This window comes from Cervus elaphus, chromosome 29 (assembly GCF_910594005.1).
Source record: "Cervus elaphus chromosome 29, mCerEla1.1, whole genome shotgun sequence".
NCBI classification, from domain to species: domain Eukaryota; kingdom Metazoa; phylum Chordata; class Mammalia; order Artiodactyla; family Cervidae; genus Cervus; species Cervus elaphus.
In genome coordinates this window covers 48,751,260-48,772,131 of record NC_057843.1, presented here as the reverse complement: position 1 = coordinate 48,772,131, position 20,872 = coordinate 48,751,260, and the positions used below count along the sequence as shown (strand labels likewise).

General features: G+C 39.6%; 1 protein-coding gene across 1 annotated transcript in view; it reads right to left on the bottom strand.

The window, feature by feature from the left end:
• Positions 1–5,807: 5,807 nt before the first annotated feature.
• Positions 5,808–20,872, bottom strand: part of RORB (RAR related orphan receptor B) — a 63,134-nt gene continuing 48,069 nt past the window's right edge. Inside the window, exons 8-10 of the mRNA XM_043891412.1 lie at positions 20,400–20,510; positions 17,346–17,458; positions 5,808–6,350 (exon numbers count right to left, since the gene is read on the bottom strand). Coding sequence (XP_043747347.1) covers positions 6,195–6,350; positions 17,346–17,458; positions 20,400–20,510 — 380 coding nt within the window. The 3' untranslated portion in view covers positions 5,808–6,194. The remainder of the gene's footprint in view (positions 6,351–17,345; positions 17,459–20,399; positions 20,511–20,872) is intronic.

Below are 20,872 nucleotides of genomic sequence, written 5' to 3'. Positions count from 1 at the left end.
CTTCAACTTTCCTCCCTCTCAGCTTCCCCCCACCCTCCCCCAGGTTCTTGACAACATTTATTTGGTAAAGGTCAGTTATGGCTTCAGCAAATGAGTGATCTGACCTTAGGTTATTAATACGAAATAAATGTGTACAAAAATATTTTGTTCATCAGAAAGCAGAGTTTGTTTTCCTTAAGCTATTCCGTGCAGAAAGGATATGGACTAAGCCATTTGCTACGAGGAAAGAGGACTTACTCAGGCAACATTTTTTTTTTTCTTTTTTTAAAAACTTTCCTTTTTCATGTTGTCTGGTTCAGATAGAGTTTACAGGTCTTAGGGAAATCTTCAATACAGATTCTTTGGAGCAGATTTCATTGACAGCCCTGTCCCTTTCTCAGCTGTCTTACAAAAGGAAGCGTACACTTAACACCAATGACCCATCAAGATGCTTAAACCATTACAACCAGTTTCTGAGGAGTACGTAACACGCAGAAAGGAAGCAAGTACATATTCGCTCTTTGTTGGTTTTTCCCCCTCTAAAAAAATCATTACAAAGTCTTATGCTTAAACAGAGACATATAAAAATCAGTGTATTCACTGTCTCCAGTTATTTACAGCAAAAATTACAGAGACAGCATACATCATATTAGACCTTCCACAAGCATATATTAAAAGTAATTACATCTGAAAAAATATTTTTATTTTCCTCTACATTTCTACAATACATACTCAATTTTCTATAGGTGTAGTTTTCATTCCTCTGTGTGTGTGTGTGTGTGTGTGTGTGTGAATCAGATGAAGCAGACGGTACCGTCTTGGGGGTGTGGTCCGGAGCTTCTCTGACATCCCTAGTGTGTGTCTGTGTTCGGTCATGACCCAGACAGGCATATGCCCTCCATCAGCCACTGCCTGAAGAGTGTGGTTTAACAAGAGGATCACGCTGCCCAACGGGGGTGCACAGCCCCTGCGCTTCCCCCAACCGGGTTTATTCAATCTCAGTCACCGTGTGCTTTATTTTTGGCCGTAAGAACCATCACTCAGCTGCTCTGTCTGCTCCACTGGAGGTCGTGCTTACAGTCATGCAGGAGGCAAAGAAAGATTACTACGGCCAATTCACTTCGGAGGAATTTCAACAGCTAAGGGAAAAAGTGCACAAACAGACAACCCCTATCGGCTGCAAAGAAATCCATGGTCCCTCACTTCAGAACAATGGAGGACTATGTTACCGTGACTGTGGAATAAATTTTTTAGACACAGCCAAGGGAAAAATAAGAACTTGCAGATTATGAAACTGCACATTTAAAGACGCACACCAAGACTCAAAAACATAAAAATTGTGCATTGGACTTCCAGAACAAGAAAGTGGCAAGAAATCCAATCACCTGACTCTATGAAGCTGAAAATTTGGGCAAAACAGAGTGTCTTTTATAAGCCATCATGAAATTATTTTTATTTTCAGGTTGTTTGCCATTTTTAAAGCTGACCTCTTACTATATCCTCTAGTCAAATATGGAAACCAAATTAAGTGTCAGAAGAGCAAGACCTCTTGCCCCTGAACCCCTGACTCTAATGTCACCCAGAGATGTATCTGGTCGGACTTGCTCCAGTCAGATAGGCCCCGAGATTGGATTTTCAGGGCTTGTGACTGCCTTCTGCCCTGAGACATGTTTGTTTGGTCTGCACTAAGCCTTGAATCAACTGACATTTACGACTCAAGAGATTGCATAAGATTTAGAAACTTTAGCAATACTTCAGCTTTAGCTGACTCTTGGATGCCCCTTTTCATTGGGGCCTTTCCTTGCTAGCTTCCCACCAGACTGCTTCACTCATTTGCATCAACTCCCTGGCCCTCTTAGACTGTTGAATTTTTAACCTTAGCTTTAAACAAACATGTTTCTCTGGTCCTGAGATACTCCCCTACCACCAACCCCAAAAGGATGCCAACTTTTGTCTAAAGACACACGTGGCTGCCCATATCAGATTGCTGTTTGGATTAGCAGTTGGGAACAGAAAATCAACCACTTCATCTAAAGCAGATGGTGAGACTTCCGCTCTCGTTAGAGGGGACTCTGTGCAAAGAGTCACCACAGATGCACACTTTCAAGTTATTGCTGTTCTCTTGAACGGTGGTTCTGTCAGGGCACAGATGCCCTTGTCTGAACTTACTGCCAATTATAGTAGCTTCGAGAGAGAAAGGAATCAGGAAAATGTTATTTCTTCTAATTTCCAATAGCAGTAGAATTTTTCCTTGCTTCTATGATAAATGGAAACAGAATATAGAACGAAACTGACATAATTTGCATCTGATTGATGACTTTGAAAAAAGCTGTTGTGTCCTTGGGACATAAGAGTTGCTTTTGCAGTCAAGTCTGGTACACATGGGACTACAGAGAGTGAGCGTGAATTGACTATCCACGTGCGAAGTTTTCTACAAGCAGTTTAGCTTGACTGCTGGGAAGTTGTGTGTTGAGCAGGCAACTGTGATAGGACATGAACTAATGCCTCCTGGCACCTACTGTTAACATCCAGAGTCTCTTAGATTCCATCAAAGAAGTCTGATTACCTAAGAGACCTCTGTATTGTCTGTTTTTACCTACTCAGTGGTCCAAAGTCCTGAAGACACTTTTAAAACAAGGGAAATTCAGAAAGGGTATGTTTGTCAAATACATCTTCACCCTCAGTTTTCAATCTTTGGGGGGTAAAAGAGCTGCAGAAAAAGGAATACAAAGAGGACCAGAGTCACAGACAGCTGGGATAGAGATGAGATGTTAGGCCAGATGTGGAATTCCTTACTCTCCTATGTTCCCTCAAAAATTTGCCTTTCTTTTCACAGACCACAACTCTCCTCCCTTGTCAGGTGGTGAATGCCACTGACTTGTATAGGAAGCTTGGGTTCTCTGGGAGATACATATTCCTATAAACGGGGCAACTGGATCATTTGGCTCTTGGGAGATTTTAGAAAATGAAGCTAAGTTGTTCTTACTCATGAGCAATTTTTCAGCAAGTCCAAACACAGAAGTAAATTCAGCTTACAGCATGAAGTTACCCCTCATTGGTCTGAAAGCCTTGTCAGAGTGGTTCTCTCATTGGCATATTTAATTTGTGCCATTTACATTTTGTTGTCATTTTCCTGTTTTTTCCCCCCTCCTTCTTGGTGTACCTTTTTTTTAAAAAAAAAACAAAGCAAAACAAAACATCCCTGAGTGGATACAGTGCAACATCTGCGTCAAGCAGTGATTGTCATTTACGAAGCATGAAGTGAAAAGTTCAGATCCTGGCTCCTTTCTCCCAGTGCACACCTTATCATGAATGTGTTGCAAACACTTGTGAGTCTTCATGGGGAAGGGACAAAGGTTGCATGTGGTCAAGAAAGTTGTTAACCAAAATTTCAAAATACCTCCAGAGGTAGTCACAGGAGACATTCAAAGGGCAGCTTTTAAAGGTACTTTGTTACCACTGAACACATGACCTGGCTGTCTTTCAAGGGACAGATCTGGCAACTGTGGCAAAAATTGGAAATCTCTTTCCTCAACTGCAAGGGGCTGAGTGCATACTGGTTTCCACTGTTCTGTTCTGGTTGAGTTGTTAGCTGTTTCCTGTCCCCTAGCTTCAAAAGGTTCATGCCGTCCCAATGACATGATTGCGCCAGTGGAAACAACACAAATTCAAATCCAGGACCTCCTGAGGCAGATGTGGGGAACAATCTTTTTCCTACATCACCCATGGGACAAGGGAGGGAAAATTCTCAGCCACTTCATCAATTGAGTCAATTTAAATCCTCTAAGGTAAATTGGAGGAAACAAATGGTTCCCTTTGCAACTGAGCAGGAATTACAGGCTGACAATAGGAAACACTAGTCCAACTGAACAATGAAAGCAAAGTTTGACATAAGTTCAAAGCTCAAAGGGAAACGCCAAGTAGACACATTAAGCATTGCCTATCACAAGCCAATCATAAAACATACATTGCATTTGGAAACAGCTTGGTTTAATTGAGTGCCTTCCATTACCCTGTTTTCCTAGCAATCAGTAAAGTAATCTTTCCATTAGAAGGAAATATGACTCTTGGAATTAATTCTTTATACAAAGAGCTAACAGGAGTGACATTTACACCAAAAAGAATTGAGTCCCTGTAGCAGCATAATAAGCAGTCTACAGCTGTCTTCTTAGACACTGAAGGTAATTTGGTTCAGTGTAGTTAAATTAATTGAATATAACAGTAGTTGAAAAAGGGATTCATTATTTTAAAGCCTTTTTTCTCCATTGGTTTGGAATTCATCAATCATGAGGTGGGAAAAGGCTCTGTTTTCTAAAAGACAAGATGAACACGACTGTTTGATCATCATTGAGCAGTGCTGTGGCATCTTGGAGATGGCTGTCAACCATCCAACTTCAGGAGAGCGTAAGAGATTAAAAAAAATCAGTTTCCATTGATGGAAACTTCACAAAGCAGGTGTGCATTTGTGTGTGTGTGTGTGTGTGTGAGAGAGAGAGAGAGAGACAAGGAGATAAGGGCAGGTCTTCATGAGCTGATGGCCAGGCTACACTTACAGATCATAATTTTCCCTGTCTTATACACAAACCTCCTCTCTAGATCCCTTTTAAAAACTCTTATTTGGGGTCAAATGAGACTAAAGGCATAAGGCCTCCAAAACACAGGCAGAACAAACTCCTTGGAATTTGTGTTTTTCTGGTGATCACTTTGATTGGAGGGCAAGTGGGGAAGTGAGATCTTGTATTAGGAAATCCAAGTTGTCTAATCCTGACCTCACCTCTGGCATTCTGTACTTTTAAAAGTTGCTAAAAGAATAACCCCAGGGTAGATGGATGATGCAATTTCAAACGGCACCAGAAATGGTTTTGGCTTTGGGGTGCATTCATTCTGTAGAATAACACAGATCTTTTATTCTAATCTATCAATGTTTTGCTATATTTTTATAATATAGCATTTTTGAGTTGAAAAAATTAGAGGTTCCAGACTAGAAGAACATAGAAAGTCCTGCCTCTCCCTTCATTTATTGCTGCTTTTTTTCTAACAAACTTATTAAAGAGAGTGAACATAAAGAACTACTTCTTTGCTTTGTATATTCTCTTTCTACTTCTTTGCAAAAGAGATAAAATGTTTACATGAAATGGTATTAGGACCCTGGGTTCTGATTTACTCTTTTACTCTAATTTTTTTAGAAAAAATTGCTGGTGGTTATAATCTACCGGCTGTATTTCTCTGTTGAAGATACAATAAGCACCAAAATCAAGTTTCTCTCACAACTTGAAATTCAAAGAAAAAAAGGTGGTTTTTGTGTCCTGGTGAAAAATAGGATATATCTTTCGTTTGGTCAAAAAGGCCCTGGACTCCACAATGTTTTCTGTGGCCTAATTCTTAAAACAGGAAAATGGCTCCAAATAGTTTTTTTTTTCCCCCCAATATGTACCATCTTGACAAGGCTTTGATGTCATTGATTGAAACAGAGTTTTTCTACAGAGGTCATGCGTTATATTTATTCCTTTGTCGACTTATTTCTGAATTGGTACCATTCTGCTATTAACTGCAGATGAAAACTCTGGCTGGAAAAACAAAATCCTGATTGTCTAACATAAAGGTAACATATAACACAGAAGGTAAATAACATAAGAGCGCCTGACTGAACCTCCTTTGCTAGTAGGTATGGTATTTTAAGCCACAGTGCATGTGTGTGTATAAGTAATAGTCATATATAATATTCTCAGATATTATATACTTATCACATACCTGCACAGTGCTTTCCAAGACAGCTACAAATTTACACATGCATCGCCTATCTAAAAACATAGAAATCAGTAAGCCTATTAAGTGGAATTTTCTTAAATTATATTTGAACAATCAACAGGAAAAGTAATCATGTAAAGTACTGCTCTGTTCTTGTATATATCTACAATAAAATTCTATAAACAGTTGTTTCCCCAAACATACCTGAATAAAATTAAAAAAAGATAACACCCAGTGTCCTATATTTGTATATTTATGGTCATTTCAAAAACAAACAAACAAATAAAAGAGCCCCACTCAGGTGCATATTTACATTCTTCAAACTGTAGCGGTGAAAAATAATTCTATTAAGTGCAGGACATTCCTAATGTTGCAGTAGTGACATTTTCCTTAAGTCTTCATGAACACATTGCTTTTGTCTTAATGGTGATGCATTCCACGACTATGAGACAGTTCGCTTGTCGCCTTCATTTGCAGACGGTGGCACAGTCAGGATTAAAGAGCTCCTTGTACAACGGAGGAAAGAGTGTATTCACTATGTCTGGATGCGATTGCTTAAATACCTGCAGCTTCTCCCCGTGCAAGTTGCAAACTGCTGTGATGGTTGGTATCTTGGCTATTAGCTGCAGAGTGGAGAGACAGGGAAGGAGACAAAGAGGAAAGCTCATTAGTGCTCTGTCTCCTGAATCAGTGTCCTTCCTGGCCCCAGATGAAGGGAACCGACTTTGGAAAAAGATGTTCAAAAAGAAAGAGGGCTCACTTTCAGCTTCTCCTTTAGAACAAAACAAAACAAAACACCTTCCTCCCCCACTCTCTAAAGAGAAAATAAGGCGAAGGAAAGAAGGCAGAACCAAGCTTCCTAGTTCATTGTTCTTATAGAAAGTATGTATGGAAGGGAGTTTAGTCTAATCATTAGGAGGAGGTGCTGGCCGGGCAGGCTGAATAGGTTGGAATCCTGGTTCTAAAACAGCTAAATAGCTGTGTGTCTGTGACACCCTCTGTGTCTCAGTCTCCTCATTTGTAAAATGGACTTACTCGTAGCATCTATTTCATTGAGTTGTTGTATAAACCAAGTGATGAAATTAATATGAAAGTGCTAAGAATACTGTAGGCATGAAACACAATTAGCAAATATCCTTATCTACCATTTCCCATAGATTTTTAAACATGAATGTCAGATGTTTAGTTTTGGAAGATGAGTGTTAGAAAGGTATAACATAAACCATATGAGGTGTAATTCACAATGATCTGGACTGCTCTGCTGTCAAGGTCACTAGCCTGCCACTATCTTTCCAATCCTTTGCCACTTTAATGCATAAAATGAAACCTATATTTAATCAAGGGAGAATTTGGGTGGTCACTGGCACTCAGCTTCCTTGGGGAGGTGTTTTAAAAAGTCGTGGGAGAACATCCACTTATTTTTTTTTTTGAGAACATCCACTTATAACTGTTAGGTTTTGATATGTTAGTATCGTAAGATATAATTTTTTTAAATTTAATTACCCAGAAGACAGTGTTTTAATCATTTAAAATACCCACAGTTTGTTAAATGCTATATATGTCTTCAGGTTCTGGACAATTCTAGCTTTTAACACACTTATAATTCTGAAACACTGAATCCATCATTTAGTGTCAAAATTGCTTAAAACTAAGTATCATTGTGATCAAATTACTGTGGGAATAAGAAATACTCTCATATAGATAATACTATTACAAAAGATAAGCTTGATAGTTCATATAGTTGACCAAAGGTACACTTGAAAGCAATGATGGAATAAAATAAACCCATCTAATCACCAATTAGGCTCATTGCTCTCCCTACCCTATTCAATAATAAGAAACCATTTCAGCCTTTGAAGTAAAGGAGGAAATAGTTAATTAGTTACTTTGTGACTTTTCAAAATCAGAAATTTCCACTCTTTCATTAACTTTCCTTTTAACAACTAATGACTATATAACCATACTATGAGCCATTTAAAAATAGCACCAGGATTACAGCTGTTGACATATTCATTAAAGGGATCTAGAACACACAAAGAAGTCTGGGGTTCAGAATTTTCAGTTCACTGCTATTTAGTCATAGGGATAGAAATGATAAAAAAAAAAAAACAACAACTGTAGAATCTTTACAGAATGGATGTTAAATTTTAGACTGAGAATCAGGACTTTTCAACATTATGAGGTACTTAAACTGGTAGCAGACACTTCTACTAGACACCAGAATTCACAAAAAGTAGTGATATTGCTTATAATCTATGTGGGAAGACAGCTGAATATGACCACAGTCAAAAGCAGACTGAAAAACTACAGCGAGTGCCATGGAGGAACGATGCTAGGAGAAGTGGTGGATAATAGGATGCTCTGACTTCTTCAAGGCAGACACTTCTGAGAAAGGGCCATTTAAGCTGGGTTCTGAAGGGATAGAGAGAGAGCTAACCAGATGCTGGGGCTGGGGGTGTATAATATGTTCCAGGATCATATGCGGTATTAGAACTAAAAGAAGTTCAGTGTCCCTGGAGCAGTGGGTGAGCATGTTCAAGGATAAAGCTGGGGAGGCTGCATAGTCAGGTTATGCTAGGTCTCACGGTCTCTGTTAAGGTCTTTGGAAGAATTTTAAGAAAGATGATCAGAATCCCATTCTGAAAGATTTGATTTGAATCCTGGTGGAAAGCTGTGTCTTTTCTATATTTTCATAGGTAAAGAGTGTACAAATGTCCACTCAATAGAGTCCCTTGGGAAATTATTCAAGCTTTCTTAACCAGCTGGTTCACACAGAAGGAGACTGTAACAATTTCGGAACACTTCTTGCACATTACAATTCTCCCTGAAATAGCTACCGAATGCACAGAGGCTTTGAAAGCTTTCTGTAATCATCTGCAGTTGAACTGATGATGTGCAGAGTTCCTACAACACCCAGACGCAACTCTGTAATGCTTGTCAATCTTTGGTGTGCACAAGAATCGCTGGGGTGCTTCCTAAAAATGCGAATTACTGCAATACACTTGTAGGGATTCTGTTTCATGAAACCTAGATGTGGAGCTCAGATTTCATGTTTGAAATACATATCCTGAGGATACTGGTGCACTGGGTCCATAGAATAGACTTTGAGAAGCACTGTTAAGAGGTTCAAATCTTATAAATTTACAACTGTTTTTTTAAAATTGACAAGTAAATTCTTTATAATATAAGAAACAGTCCTGGTAACTGAGTGTCAAGCTAGCTCCTTTTCTGGAGGCTGATAAGAAATTATCATGTCTAGAGAGGGAAGGTTTCATTTGCTCGGTTCTATTACTTTGGTGAGAGACAAGTAATGAAATTTCCTGAGTTCCCTATGAAACACAAATACTACATAAAGAGGATTAGTCTAGTGATAAAAATATGGGCTTTCAATGAGCCTGACTGCGTTTGAATCCCTGACTTGCTCTTTACAGTTGTGTGATCTTGGACAAGTCACTTAACCTATTAGCTTCTTTATCTGTCAGATGACAATTATGACAGTCCCTGCCTCAGAGAGTTGTTGTAAGGGTTAAGTGAGTCGATATAAACCATCTATGACAGTAATGCTTCCCTCAGGGAGAGAAATAGTCAAGGTCAAGCTTGTTCAGCCAAATAACATGGAGGGCAAGAAACCAGCTTAGCTCCTAACCAAGCAACAAAAATTGATTCTTTATATATTGTATGTTTGCTTCCTAGATGGCTCGGCAGTAAAGAATCTACCTGCAATCCAGGAGATGCGGGAGATGCAGGTTTGATCCCTGGGTCAGGAAGATCCCCTGGAGGAGGAAATGGCAACTCACTCCAGTATTCTTGCCAGCATAATCCCACAGACAGAGGAGCCTGGTGGGCTACAGTCCATGGGGTTGCAAAGAGTCGGACATGACAAGTGACTGAGAACACACACACGTATTGTGTGTTGGGGTTTCCCCAGATAGCTCAGTCGTAAAGAATCCTCCTGCCAATGCAGAAGACACAGGAGAAGTGGGTTCAAACCCTGGGTTGAGAAGATATAATGTACTGCAGCTGGGAAACCTCCATGTCGAAAGGAGCTCAGAGAAGCCTCAGCAGCAGTTGAAGTTTCAACAACTTTTTAAATAGCAGGGGGTGGTGATCTAGAAGCACTTGGAGATGGAAAGGGTAGTTGATTTCAAATCATCATGAGGTTTCATCATGTTTAAATAATCCCCATGGCAGGAGTAGACAGAGGGTCTAGAAAAAGGCATTTTCACACTCACCTACTCATCTCACTCTCTTATGATAAACATTTCTTGTAAGAAGGAAGCTTCAGCTTATACCTACAGGGGTCTACAAGAAGAAAAATAGCTGTTTGAGAAGAGAAAATAATCCTATGCTTCTTTCCAGAGGGTGGTTTTATGAGAAAACCCACAATTTTATAATTGGCACATTTGATGTTGAAAAAAGGGAACTAGAGATGCAAAGGTGAAAACTAGAGATCATGCTCATGTGGGCTTTCAGGTCATCATGATGCCCTCCAACATGAAGCAGGAAGTCAACAATGGCTTGATTAAAGCAGAAGAAACCACAGAAGCACTGATAGAGACAGGAAATATCCAGTGAGGCTGCACATACATTCGTCTTCTCCATTCACTCTTTTTGGAGTTTTTGTTTAGCTAACTCTAGATATTTGGCCTAGACTTCCAACACTGAATTTGAGGTATCTGTTCAGGACACAGCCCTCTTCCACCATCCTCATTCCATCCTGACATCCATGCTGTTTGGGATGTTTTCTCTACTCCGGGAATGGCAGACTAAAGTGGAAGCAGACACTTGCTTCAGCTGGGATTGGAATCAGGAATCAGACGGAGAGCCAGCAAATTACTTTCTAAATGTACTTTGTGAATTACTTTCTAGTGACCTAAGGAGCTAAGAGCTAGCCATATTTCACCAAGACCAGGGAAGCAGAGAAAACTGGTGTTCAGAGAGGGAGAAGAAGAAAGCAGGTATCTAAAGAAAGATAAACTTGTGAGATGAAGAATTCTGAAGGCTTCCTAATTTCTTGTCCCAGCATTTCCTGAATGGGGCCTTGATTTCTGACCTTAGGTTCCATGAGATTTCTCTCCACTAATTTTATTATTTTCTTCTTGCTTTTCCTAGTGGGAGTTGGTTCTTGTTCCTTGTAACTCAAGAGTCCTAACCAATACATCAACTTGCAACTTCATGAGTGGGGAGTAACATCAAAACCTCTCTTCTGGAACTTCCCTGGTGGTCCAGTGGTTTGAGGCTCAGAGCTTCCATGGCAGGGGGAATGGGTTCCATCCTTGGTCGGGGAACTAAGATACTGAATGTCTTGTGGAATAGCCAAAAAACAAACAACACTTCTCTTCTTCTTATAGACTAAGTCTGACAGACAATCCCTAAAATTTCTGGGTGTGGGACATATAGTGTATGCCAGCAAACTATAAATGACTAACATGAGCTGAAATAATCTGATCTCTCTCAGGGATTCCTCAAGGAAACCACTCATGGGCCAAGACTGTGTATTATGTTTTGCTCCCTCCCCTGCATCTGGCACACAATACATACTCATGATACATGTAGGCTGAAGTAGAAAACTATTCCCTAAGAAAGCTATTTCTTGAGAATTGATTTGGAATTAGAAACCCTGGATGATCTGTTGGACTGTTTTCTGTAATCTTGCCTCTTCTTGCATTATTTTACAGGGTATATCCTACTTGAGGAAACCTGAGCAGGGCTTCTGGGGTGCTCAGTCTCACCTGGGCAGTGGTTACACCGGCATGTTAATTGCATGTTGATTCATTGAGCTAAACACTGACGAGTCAAGAACTTTCAGCACGTATGTTGTCGTTTAAGAAAGTACAGAAAATTTAAATGGAAAACAAATTCCTAACCAAATATGAAGGGGGACGGGGAGGCTCAGACCACGAGGCCACATCATCTGAGCAGGGACTCAAGTGGTGACTGGACAGACTGCTGATCAGGATGAAACTGATGAATCCCAGGCCCACCTGCTAGGAATTCTGATGTGCCATCTAGTGTCCTGCACAAAGAATAAGCAGGCTTCAGGCGTAAACATCCCATTATTCATCATGACATAGTCCCTTTTGATCTTACTGAGAAAGCAATGAAAATCATTGTAAATGACCCTTGGCAGTTTTCACTGATCTCTCAATCAGAGTTTGCTTGCTCCATAGACTCTATCTATGAGTCAACAAAGCTGTTTTTTTGTTTTTGTTTTTTTTTTCCCCTAAATCTGTATCCTAATAGTGCTTACTAAAGTGAGAGTGACTAGGAGTGATTTCTTTCAGATAAAGATCTCAGTTATTAACACTGTAAAGTAGGGCTGTGTAAACAACCTTCCCTCATATAAGCTTTTATTTAGAAACTTGCTACTGCTACAGTAGAAGAATTCCCCTCTCTGTATTGATGATAGTTTTGTTGTTCTGCCAGAAACAGAAAGCCTAATGGGAATGCTGACCCCTGGATGTGAGGTTTATAAACAGTGTATGCTTTGGGACTAGAATATCACCCTAAATTCAGTACTACAGTGCATAGAGTACTCATTGGAATCTGTAAGGCCTGGAGAAATCTGTCTATTTATTCACTTACTGTAGTGGCAGAACATCTAAAGAATCCTTAAAACTACTGCACAGGACTGAATACTGGAAGGCAAAAGAAGATGCTAGAAGGAACCTTTGTTTTTCTCTTCTAGAGTCAAAGAATATTATACTGAAGGGACCTTAACGACCATCCAGTCCAACCTCCTTATTTAGGAGACAAAAAAAAGTGAAGCCCAGAGAACAGATGGGCTGCCTCCCCTAGTCATATGGGGCTTAAAAATATATGTGTATATATGCATATACATACATACATACATATACATATATATGCATAGTAAGTGATAGTCACTCAGTCATGTCCAACTCTTTGTGACCCATGGACTGTGGCCCGCCAGTCTCCTCTGTCCATGGAATTCTCCAAGCAAGAATACTGGAGTGGGTAGCTATTCCTCTCTCTGGGGGATCTTCCTGAACCAGCAGTCAGATTCTTTATTGTTTAAGCCACCAGAGAAGCCCATATATGTATATACATGTTTAGTCGCTCAGTGGTATCTGACTCTTTGTGACCCCATGGACTGTAGCCTGCCAGGCTCCTCTGTCTATGGGATTTTCCAGACAAGAATACTGGAGTGGGTTGACGTGTCCTTCTCCAATATATATGTATTTCTTTTGTAGGCTTTAGTGAGAGTGACCAGTGTTATCTCATTTCCTCACTGCTCAAATCCGGGATCCAGCCAAAGCTAACTATTATTCATAGTCTGCATACAGCTTATACTTTCTTATATATATATATATATATATATATATATATATCATTGCCCCCATTACTTGGAATGTCATACTTCACCTCCCTAAACCTGTAGCTCCCATCCTTTGAAACAGTATGCATTCATCAGTGATTAGTTCAAATATACCCATTTCTTGGATAAAACATTTCCCTGCGGAAACAAAGTTTCTTCTGTCCACAGCAGCTACAACAACAGCGCTTACATATTGGTTATGAATCAGGTACCATGTTTATATTTGATCTCATTCAGTCCTCAGAATAACCATATGACATCAATACTATCTTTAATCACATTTTACAAATAAGGAAACCGAGACACAGAGAGGTTAAGACACTTGTGCAGAGTAACTAAGCCAGTTCTGATGGTTCGTTATATATATGCTACATATTATCATTATGATCATGAAAAGAGGAAACTAGATTATTTGTTTTTACCCCAAACAAACAAAAAAATAAATAAACTGATTAATACACAGGGGTTGAGAACTTTTAGTTAATGGATTAAAATTCCTGAATTTAAAATCCTCTCCAGGTCCAAGTTTGGTCAAAGCTATAAGGCATTGCTACTTAAACTTTAATTTCAGGAAGTGGGCATGCAGAAAGTGTTTTGGAGACAGTTTTTTCCAGATGAAATCTAATGACTGTGTCTGAACCCTGCACCTCACTTGAAGCCGGCTATACCTGTTCAGGGTCAGACTGGCTGGCAGTATTAACAGTCTTTGTCCTTTGCACAGAAGCAGATCTACCCCGCTTACTGAGGCTATAACCCAAACCCCTGGACTTGAATACAGCAGTTGCACATGTGCACATTTTTTCTGGAGGTAAGTTCCATACTGTGTGCCCGATTGCCCAGAGAGGTCACTCTTTTAGGGGTGTCATGGAGGCAGAAGAGCTCCATGGCTATGAAGGTGAAAGAAGAAATTTCTGAAAATATGAAAAGTATCGGTGGTTTGGTGGGACAGTTTTCCTTGGATTTAGATAAAACTGTTTATTTCCTTTGGAGAGCATGGGTTTGATGAGAGGGTGTCCCTATATGTCAATGGTGCCATTGTCCTTAGAGTATGAAGGCAGTCAGGGACTCAAGAGACTTGCCTGTCCCTTCCCTTTCCCCAGTACAATTGAACCTGAGACTTAGACAAATGGAGTGACTTATGCAAAACCACATGGTCCAGAGCAGGGAGAAATGAGATCCCAATTCTCTTTCCATCTCATGGTCCCTCCACATTGGTTCACATAGTGTCAGTTGCTCAGTCATCGTCAACTCTTTGTGATCCCTTGGACTGTAACCCGCCAGGTTCTTTGTCCATGGAATTCTCCAGGCAGGAATAAAGGAGTGGGTAACCATTCCCTTCTCCAGGGAATCTTCCTGATCCAGGGAATGAACCTGGGTTTCCTGCATTGCAGGCAGATTCTTTACCCTCTGAGCCACCAGGGAAGCCCCTAGTTCACATAACATCCTATCAAATGATGACCATTACAGTGAAAGGTCCACACAGAAACTCAATATCCACACGTGACCAGTGGAAGCAATGCTTTGTCATTTGACTCCAGTGAATTTTATATAAGAAATTATCCTTTCTAACACTTTCTCTGATTCCCAGATTTACAACATTCTCTTTCCATAAGAAAAGAACTGAATGGATATAACTTGACTTACTGTGGTGTTCGTTTCACAACATATCAGTTTAGTTCAGTTGCTCAGTCATGTCTGAGTCTTTGTGAGTCGGACATGACTCTTCACAACATATACACATATTGAATCATTATGTCATATACCTAAGCCTAATATAATGTTGTATGTTAATTATACTTAAAAAATAAAATAATTGTATACCTTTCCCACTAAAGATGGAAAAAGGAGAATTAAGCTGACTTTACTTGGTGTTTTAATTTTTTTTTTTCTATTACATACTTTTAACTAAAGAGCCTCTTGAAAGTGAAACAGGAGAGTGAAAAAGTTGGCTTAAAACTCAACATTCAGAAAACTAAGATCATGGTATCTGGTCCCATCACTTCATGGCAAATAGGTGGGGAAACAGTGGAAACAGTATCAGACTTTATTTTGGGGGGCTCCAAAATCACTGCAGATGGTGACTGCAGACATGAAATTAAAAGACGCTCACTCCTTGGAAGGAAAGTTATGACCAACCTAGACAGCATATTAAATAGCAGAGACATTACCTTGCCAACAAAGGTCCATCTAGTCAAGGCTATGGTTTTTCCATTGGTCATGTATGGATGTGATAGTTGGACTACAAAGAAAGCTGAGGGCTGAAGAATTGATGCCTTTGAACTGTGGTGTTGGAGAAGACTCTTGAGAGTCCCTTGGACTGCAAGGAGATCCAACTGGTCCATCCTAAAGGAGATCAGTCCTGGCTGTTTATTGGAAGGACTGATGTTGAAGCTGAAACTCCAATATTCTGGCCACCTGATGTGAAGAGCTGACTCATTGGAAAAGACCCTGATGCTGGGAAAGATTGAGGGCAGCAGAAGGGGACGACAGAGGATGAGATGGTTGGATGGCATCACCCACTCAATGGATGGATGGACTCTGGGAGTTGGGATGGACAGGGAGGCCTGGCATGCTGCAGTCCATGGGGTCACAAAGAGTCAGACACAACTGAGCGATTGAACTGAACTGAATTTTTCATCTTCAATTTTTCTGCCTCCTTTCTACCCCCAAATACCTCAGATCACCATCAGGATACCAACCAAGTAGTAGAAAATGGTATAAGCACACGGGTTACTGTCTTGGGGAAGTAATAATCACCATGTCACAGTGTGTTAGAATTGATGCAGTGTATATATCTCATTTGAACCTATACTTTTCTAAAGGAATTAGAAATTATAAACTTCATTTTACAGATGAAAGAACCATGGTTTTCTGATAAGATGATGATCCCCTGAAATGGAATAGTTTTTGTCTAACTCTGGATTTTAGGGTGGTAAATATGGGGACCAAAGTTTTTGAGAGATCCAAATTCAGGAAACATTCTTCCTGCCAACATTAACTAACCAGATGCATTTATGCATACATGCTACACAGCAATTAGAGAGACAGGTGCATATATCCACATTATCATCATTTCTGCCCAGTGTATCTGAAAGCATGTTGAAGTTTTGCTCTTACCTGGGAGGAAGAGCATGGGATTTGTCCTTGCCCACGTGGTAAGTGACAAGTTACATCAAAGAGAACTATCACTCTATGGTGTAGAAATGTTCTTCCTAGTGATGTGTTAATTTTAGCAAAATGTTACCATAATGAAGCAGCATATTTAACTCATGGAGGTTTTTTTATGGCAGTACTCTGTAAGTGCAAAGTAAAATCTGATCGTATCTCCAGCAGAGTCCCCCTTCCCCCCCTTTTAAAATAAAGAACTTCAAGAGCAGAGTGGGAGAGTTTTAATGATAAAAATATAGAGTCGGTTAACTATCATCTTTGAGGACAAGCTCTACTTCTTAGTTGCTTAACCTCTAAAAAAACTCCAATTCTTAAGAAATTTAAGATACCTTAGGATCTAAAATAATGCTAGATATCATTAGAAAACTCCTTATTTCTCTTATGATCATTTTATGTTGGTACATAACTTTTTCCAGAATTCTTCTAAAGGATCACTATTTTTAATTAAGTTGAATTGTGAATGAAATGGAAAGCATTGTGCATGCAGTCTGCCCTTGAGATACTTCATTTTGAAAGAATCCCAGATTAGAAGTGAGGAGATTCGAGTTGAAGGAAAATTTACAAGGCATCAGTGTAATCTTCTCCTCTGGGTAGGACTGTCATTCACAACATATCGGCAAGGAGACAAGGCAGTATCTCTAAGAATCTGACCAATGACAGGGACCTCACTCCACTCAGTGGTCTACCCTCTGTTCAGCAGTTCTCATCATCCTTATTTTGAACAAAAATCTAACCATTCTTTTGTCTAGACCAGACTCCCAAGTGGACAAAATCTCCTCTTTCTTCACATGTGATTTTTGAAGACTTGTCTCCTTGCTTTTGTTCTTCAGATAAGCTTTTGTTCTTCAGATAAGCACCCTCAGTTCCTATAATGTGTCTTCCTCTATCTGGGGTTCAGACCCATCAATATCATCCTTGACTAAGAAGTTATTGTCCTCTCAATTCATTATAGTTTCCTAGTGTCCCTTTTAAAATGCACACTCGAAGTTTATGCCACCTTTGGTAACCTTCAGATCTTGTTGCTGATGAGAAATGTCCCTTGCCTTATGTGACTAGCCCTCCCCTGCTCACTGGGCTCTGTCAGTGGCGGGGGGTCTGTGCTCTGAGGACCTACCTTCGCCAAGGTCTCATCATCCAGGTGATTCTTCTGAATCACATGTTGAAGTGCAAAATAAATTTTTTCCTGAAGCTTCTGGACCTTCCTTGGTTCTATCAGCCAGGCTCGGTCTGAGAAAGGAAAAGGGTGGGTAGGAAGGGGACAGAATGTAAGTTTTGTTGTATTTCACCTACATATGTAAGTGCTGAGATCTAGACCTAACTCAAATTAGTCTAAATTGCTTCTGAAGACATGTAATTATTTTTCTAAAATGAATAGTTTATAAGCAATGCCATGAGGACAGTAATGTACAAAATGCTGACAGGAAATCAGGATGGAGGTAAAGACACAGTGATTCAAAGACACTCCGTGTGTCTTACTGTCTGTTGCAGTTTACATCTCTTACTCACTCTCTGGACATATGCTTAGATTTTCTTTCAAAGTCTAAGTTAATGATTTGTGAAGAAATGAATTATAGAAGTGAAGAAAATCTATTGTAAAGGAGCATTTTTGGTATTCAGGATCTCCCTTCTTTTATATAAGCTGTTATAATTTATATAGTATCAACATGAATCAATATAAAAATTAATCCTGAGTCCTCTGGTTCTATATTGAATATTTAAGTAATGGCTAGGATAATCCCTCCTTTCCTTTAGCCTTTTCTACTTTCTTTTTTCTTTCCTCCCTCCCTCTCTTTGTTCTTTCATCTCGTTCTTCTTTCTTCCTAGATGCTTTATACCATGGTGACAAAATTCAGTCCAGCATCAATGCCTTAGGTTGAAACTTCAGTGAAGAGACACCCAGAGTGTCCAAATGCTGAACAAATACTCATGGAAAAGAACTTCACATGATCCTTCTGAACACAGTTCAGGTCAGGTGAGAAACTCGATTCTGTAATCCTAGACAGGGCCAGGACAAGTCTAGCCAACAGTTAAGCGAACCCTTACGTAAGTGAGCACAAAAACCTTTAGTGACCATTGTCAATCAGAATACATTAAGTTTCCCTGCTTCTCCCTTCCCTAAACCATCCGGAGCTGAATAGACAGTAACTATTATGGCAAGAACCTGGGCGGAAGGGTAGGTCTGGCATGAGATGGAGCCTCCACAGGCTGGAATATTGTCTTTCCTCTTTGAATATAGCACTATGCTAAGGTGGCAAACACAGTATCTTGGAGTTGCTTCTAGAAGCCTCTGAGTGTGGGTCTGTGACCAGGGCTGGAAGAGTCCTCACAGGGTAGAATAAGCTAAACCTCATGCTTCACTTCTGTGGAATTTGATGGCTTTAGCATATTCTTCCTAGAAAAAGGCTCATAGTTCAGCTGATTTTTCACTCATAAGAAGCATGTTTGCTTTTCAAATGGGGCAGTTATCTTCATGGATTGTTTAGATTTGATATATTGTGTCTTAAATATTTGCTGCTGGGAATTTACTGATTTGCCACACACATACCTAAGAGGACAGTGAATTTGTATTGCTTCCTTTGAGGAAGCAGGAATCAGAGTGAAACCACCTGCTTCATCATAGACTTGCAGGCTTAGAATTAATCTTCTACTGAACTATAATCGATGGGAAGAATCAAATGCAATGAGAAAATGGCAGGAGGAAAATTATTTGGCATTTGGTTGCTACTAGAAATAAATCTTTCTTGTCACTTCTTCCATTTATCTTTGTGCTGCCAAGTCTGGAAAACCTTCTAGGGTTAAAAAAAAAACAAGGGAAAAGCTTGGAGGAACAACTTTATTTTAGACAGAGCCACAAAAGAAACTGTTAGTAATAACATGCCAATTGATAACTAATTTCCATTTTTGATAAAGTAATAAAAAAACAGAATCAAATTTTTAAAAAATCATTAAAAAATTTTAAAAATAAGTAAATAAAGTCTACCAGATACAAAGTATAAAGGCTGTATTGTGGGTACACATAGCTAGTAGTGATATGTCAACAAGTCCCATCACCAGGAAGATTAATTCCTTCCAGCCTCGCTGAAAAATGTGTTAGGTGTAAGAAAAGAGAAAAGAGCAAGTCTCTAGAGATAAATGGGTTATAGAAGGAATGAGTCTCTTGACTATAAAAATGACCAGGAATGTGTCTTTCTTTCTATAGAGAACTGTTAATGACACTGCTATTCCTTGACCTCAAATCTAACCCAACAGATGACTGAATGAGCAGCTCTGACTTTTCATTCTGGTTGAGGAAGGAACCATGCATTTATTAGGATTCTATACAGGTTCAAGCTGGCACATGCTTTTAAACAGAATTTCAAAGACTATAGTGCTATTTGATCTATAAATGTCACACCTTACCTGCTTTGAAAACTTTCTGCTGTTTGTTGCATTTCAGAGCTAGACTGGGTCTTTATTATTATGAAACTCAACCCTCTTTGCAGGTGAGGAAACTGAGATTCTGAGGGGTCAAGTGTTTAAGGTCACCCAGATATTTGGTGATAGAACCTGTTCTAGAGTCTCTACGACCACATCAGAGGTCCTTCCTTTTCCAGTCTTTAGTAGGAGCCATTTTTACCTCTGCTGTCCTTAAAGCTTCTAATATTGCTTTAAACAACAACAAAGAGGCACCAGCATTTGCCTGAAGGAAGAATGCTAACTTTAATTTGGATAGAAAGGCCAGTGAAACAGATATTTAAAGAAAAGAAAGTATATGTTTTACTTTTTTAATCCCTATGCTGGCTTGTTCATTCAGGTATATTTCCAAGTCTCACCTTATTGGACATTTTTTCTGTGTCCTTTATTCTTAAAATCAAAAGAGAACTTAGTTATAACTCAGGCCACTATTTTTCTTCATTTATCCCTTAAGAAATGATGATTCTTTTCTGAATCTGGAGTCAACCTTACCACACACGCTACTCTTGCATTTGAGACCAAATGGATCGTTCAAATTAACATGAGGGTACTTTTCTTTGAATTGTCCAAAAATATCACAAGCTTGCTAAAGAAAATATAGTTCTTTTAAAATTTCTCCAGTGAACCTTGGCTTGGATAGGTGCAATTCATGTTAAAGATAGCAAAACAGTTTTTTTTTTCTTTTTTAAATGGTAAGTACCTCAGACCTCCCTACCTGGAGATATCAGAACAGCAGAGGAGAACAAAGCAATCTCTTCCTCAGTCAGCTGCAAGGAACACAAATTCTTTGCAAAGTCAAATGCTTCATTCACTAAGTCATCAGAACCTATAAAAGAAGGCAAATCAAGTGAAAATACTTGAATAGAATGGTATAACGGTAAGAAAAAGTCCCATAATCAAGAAATTATTCAAGGACTTGCATACTAAGCACACAGGAAAAATATTTCCAAGTTCCTGACCAGAAGGAGTGATCTGTGCTCTGCTGTGTGCTTGGTCATTCAGTTGTGTCTGACTCTGGGACCTCACGAACCCACCAGGCTCCTCTGACCATGGGATTCTCCAGGCAAAAATACTGAAGTGGGTAGCCATTCCCTTCTCCAGGGGATCTTCCCAACCCAGGGACCAAACCCCCATCTCCTGTGTCTCCTGCACTGCAGGTGGGTTCTTCACCTGCTGAACCATCAGGAC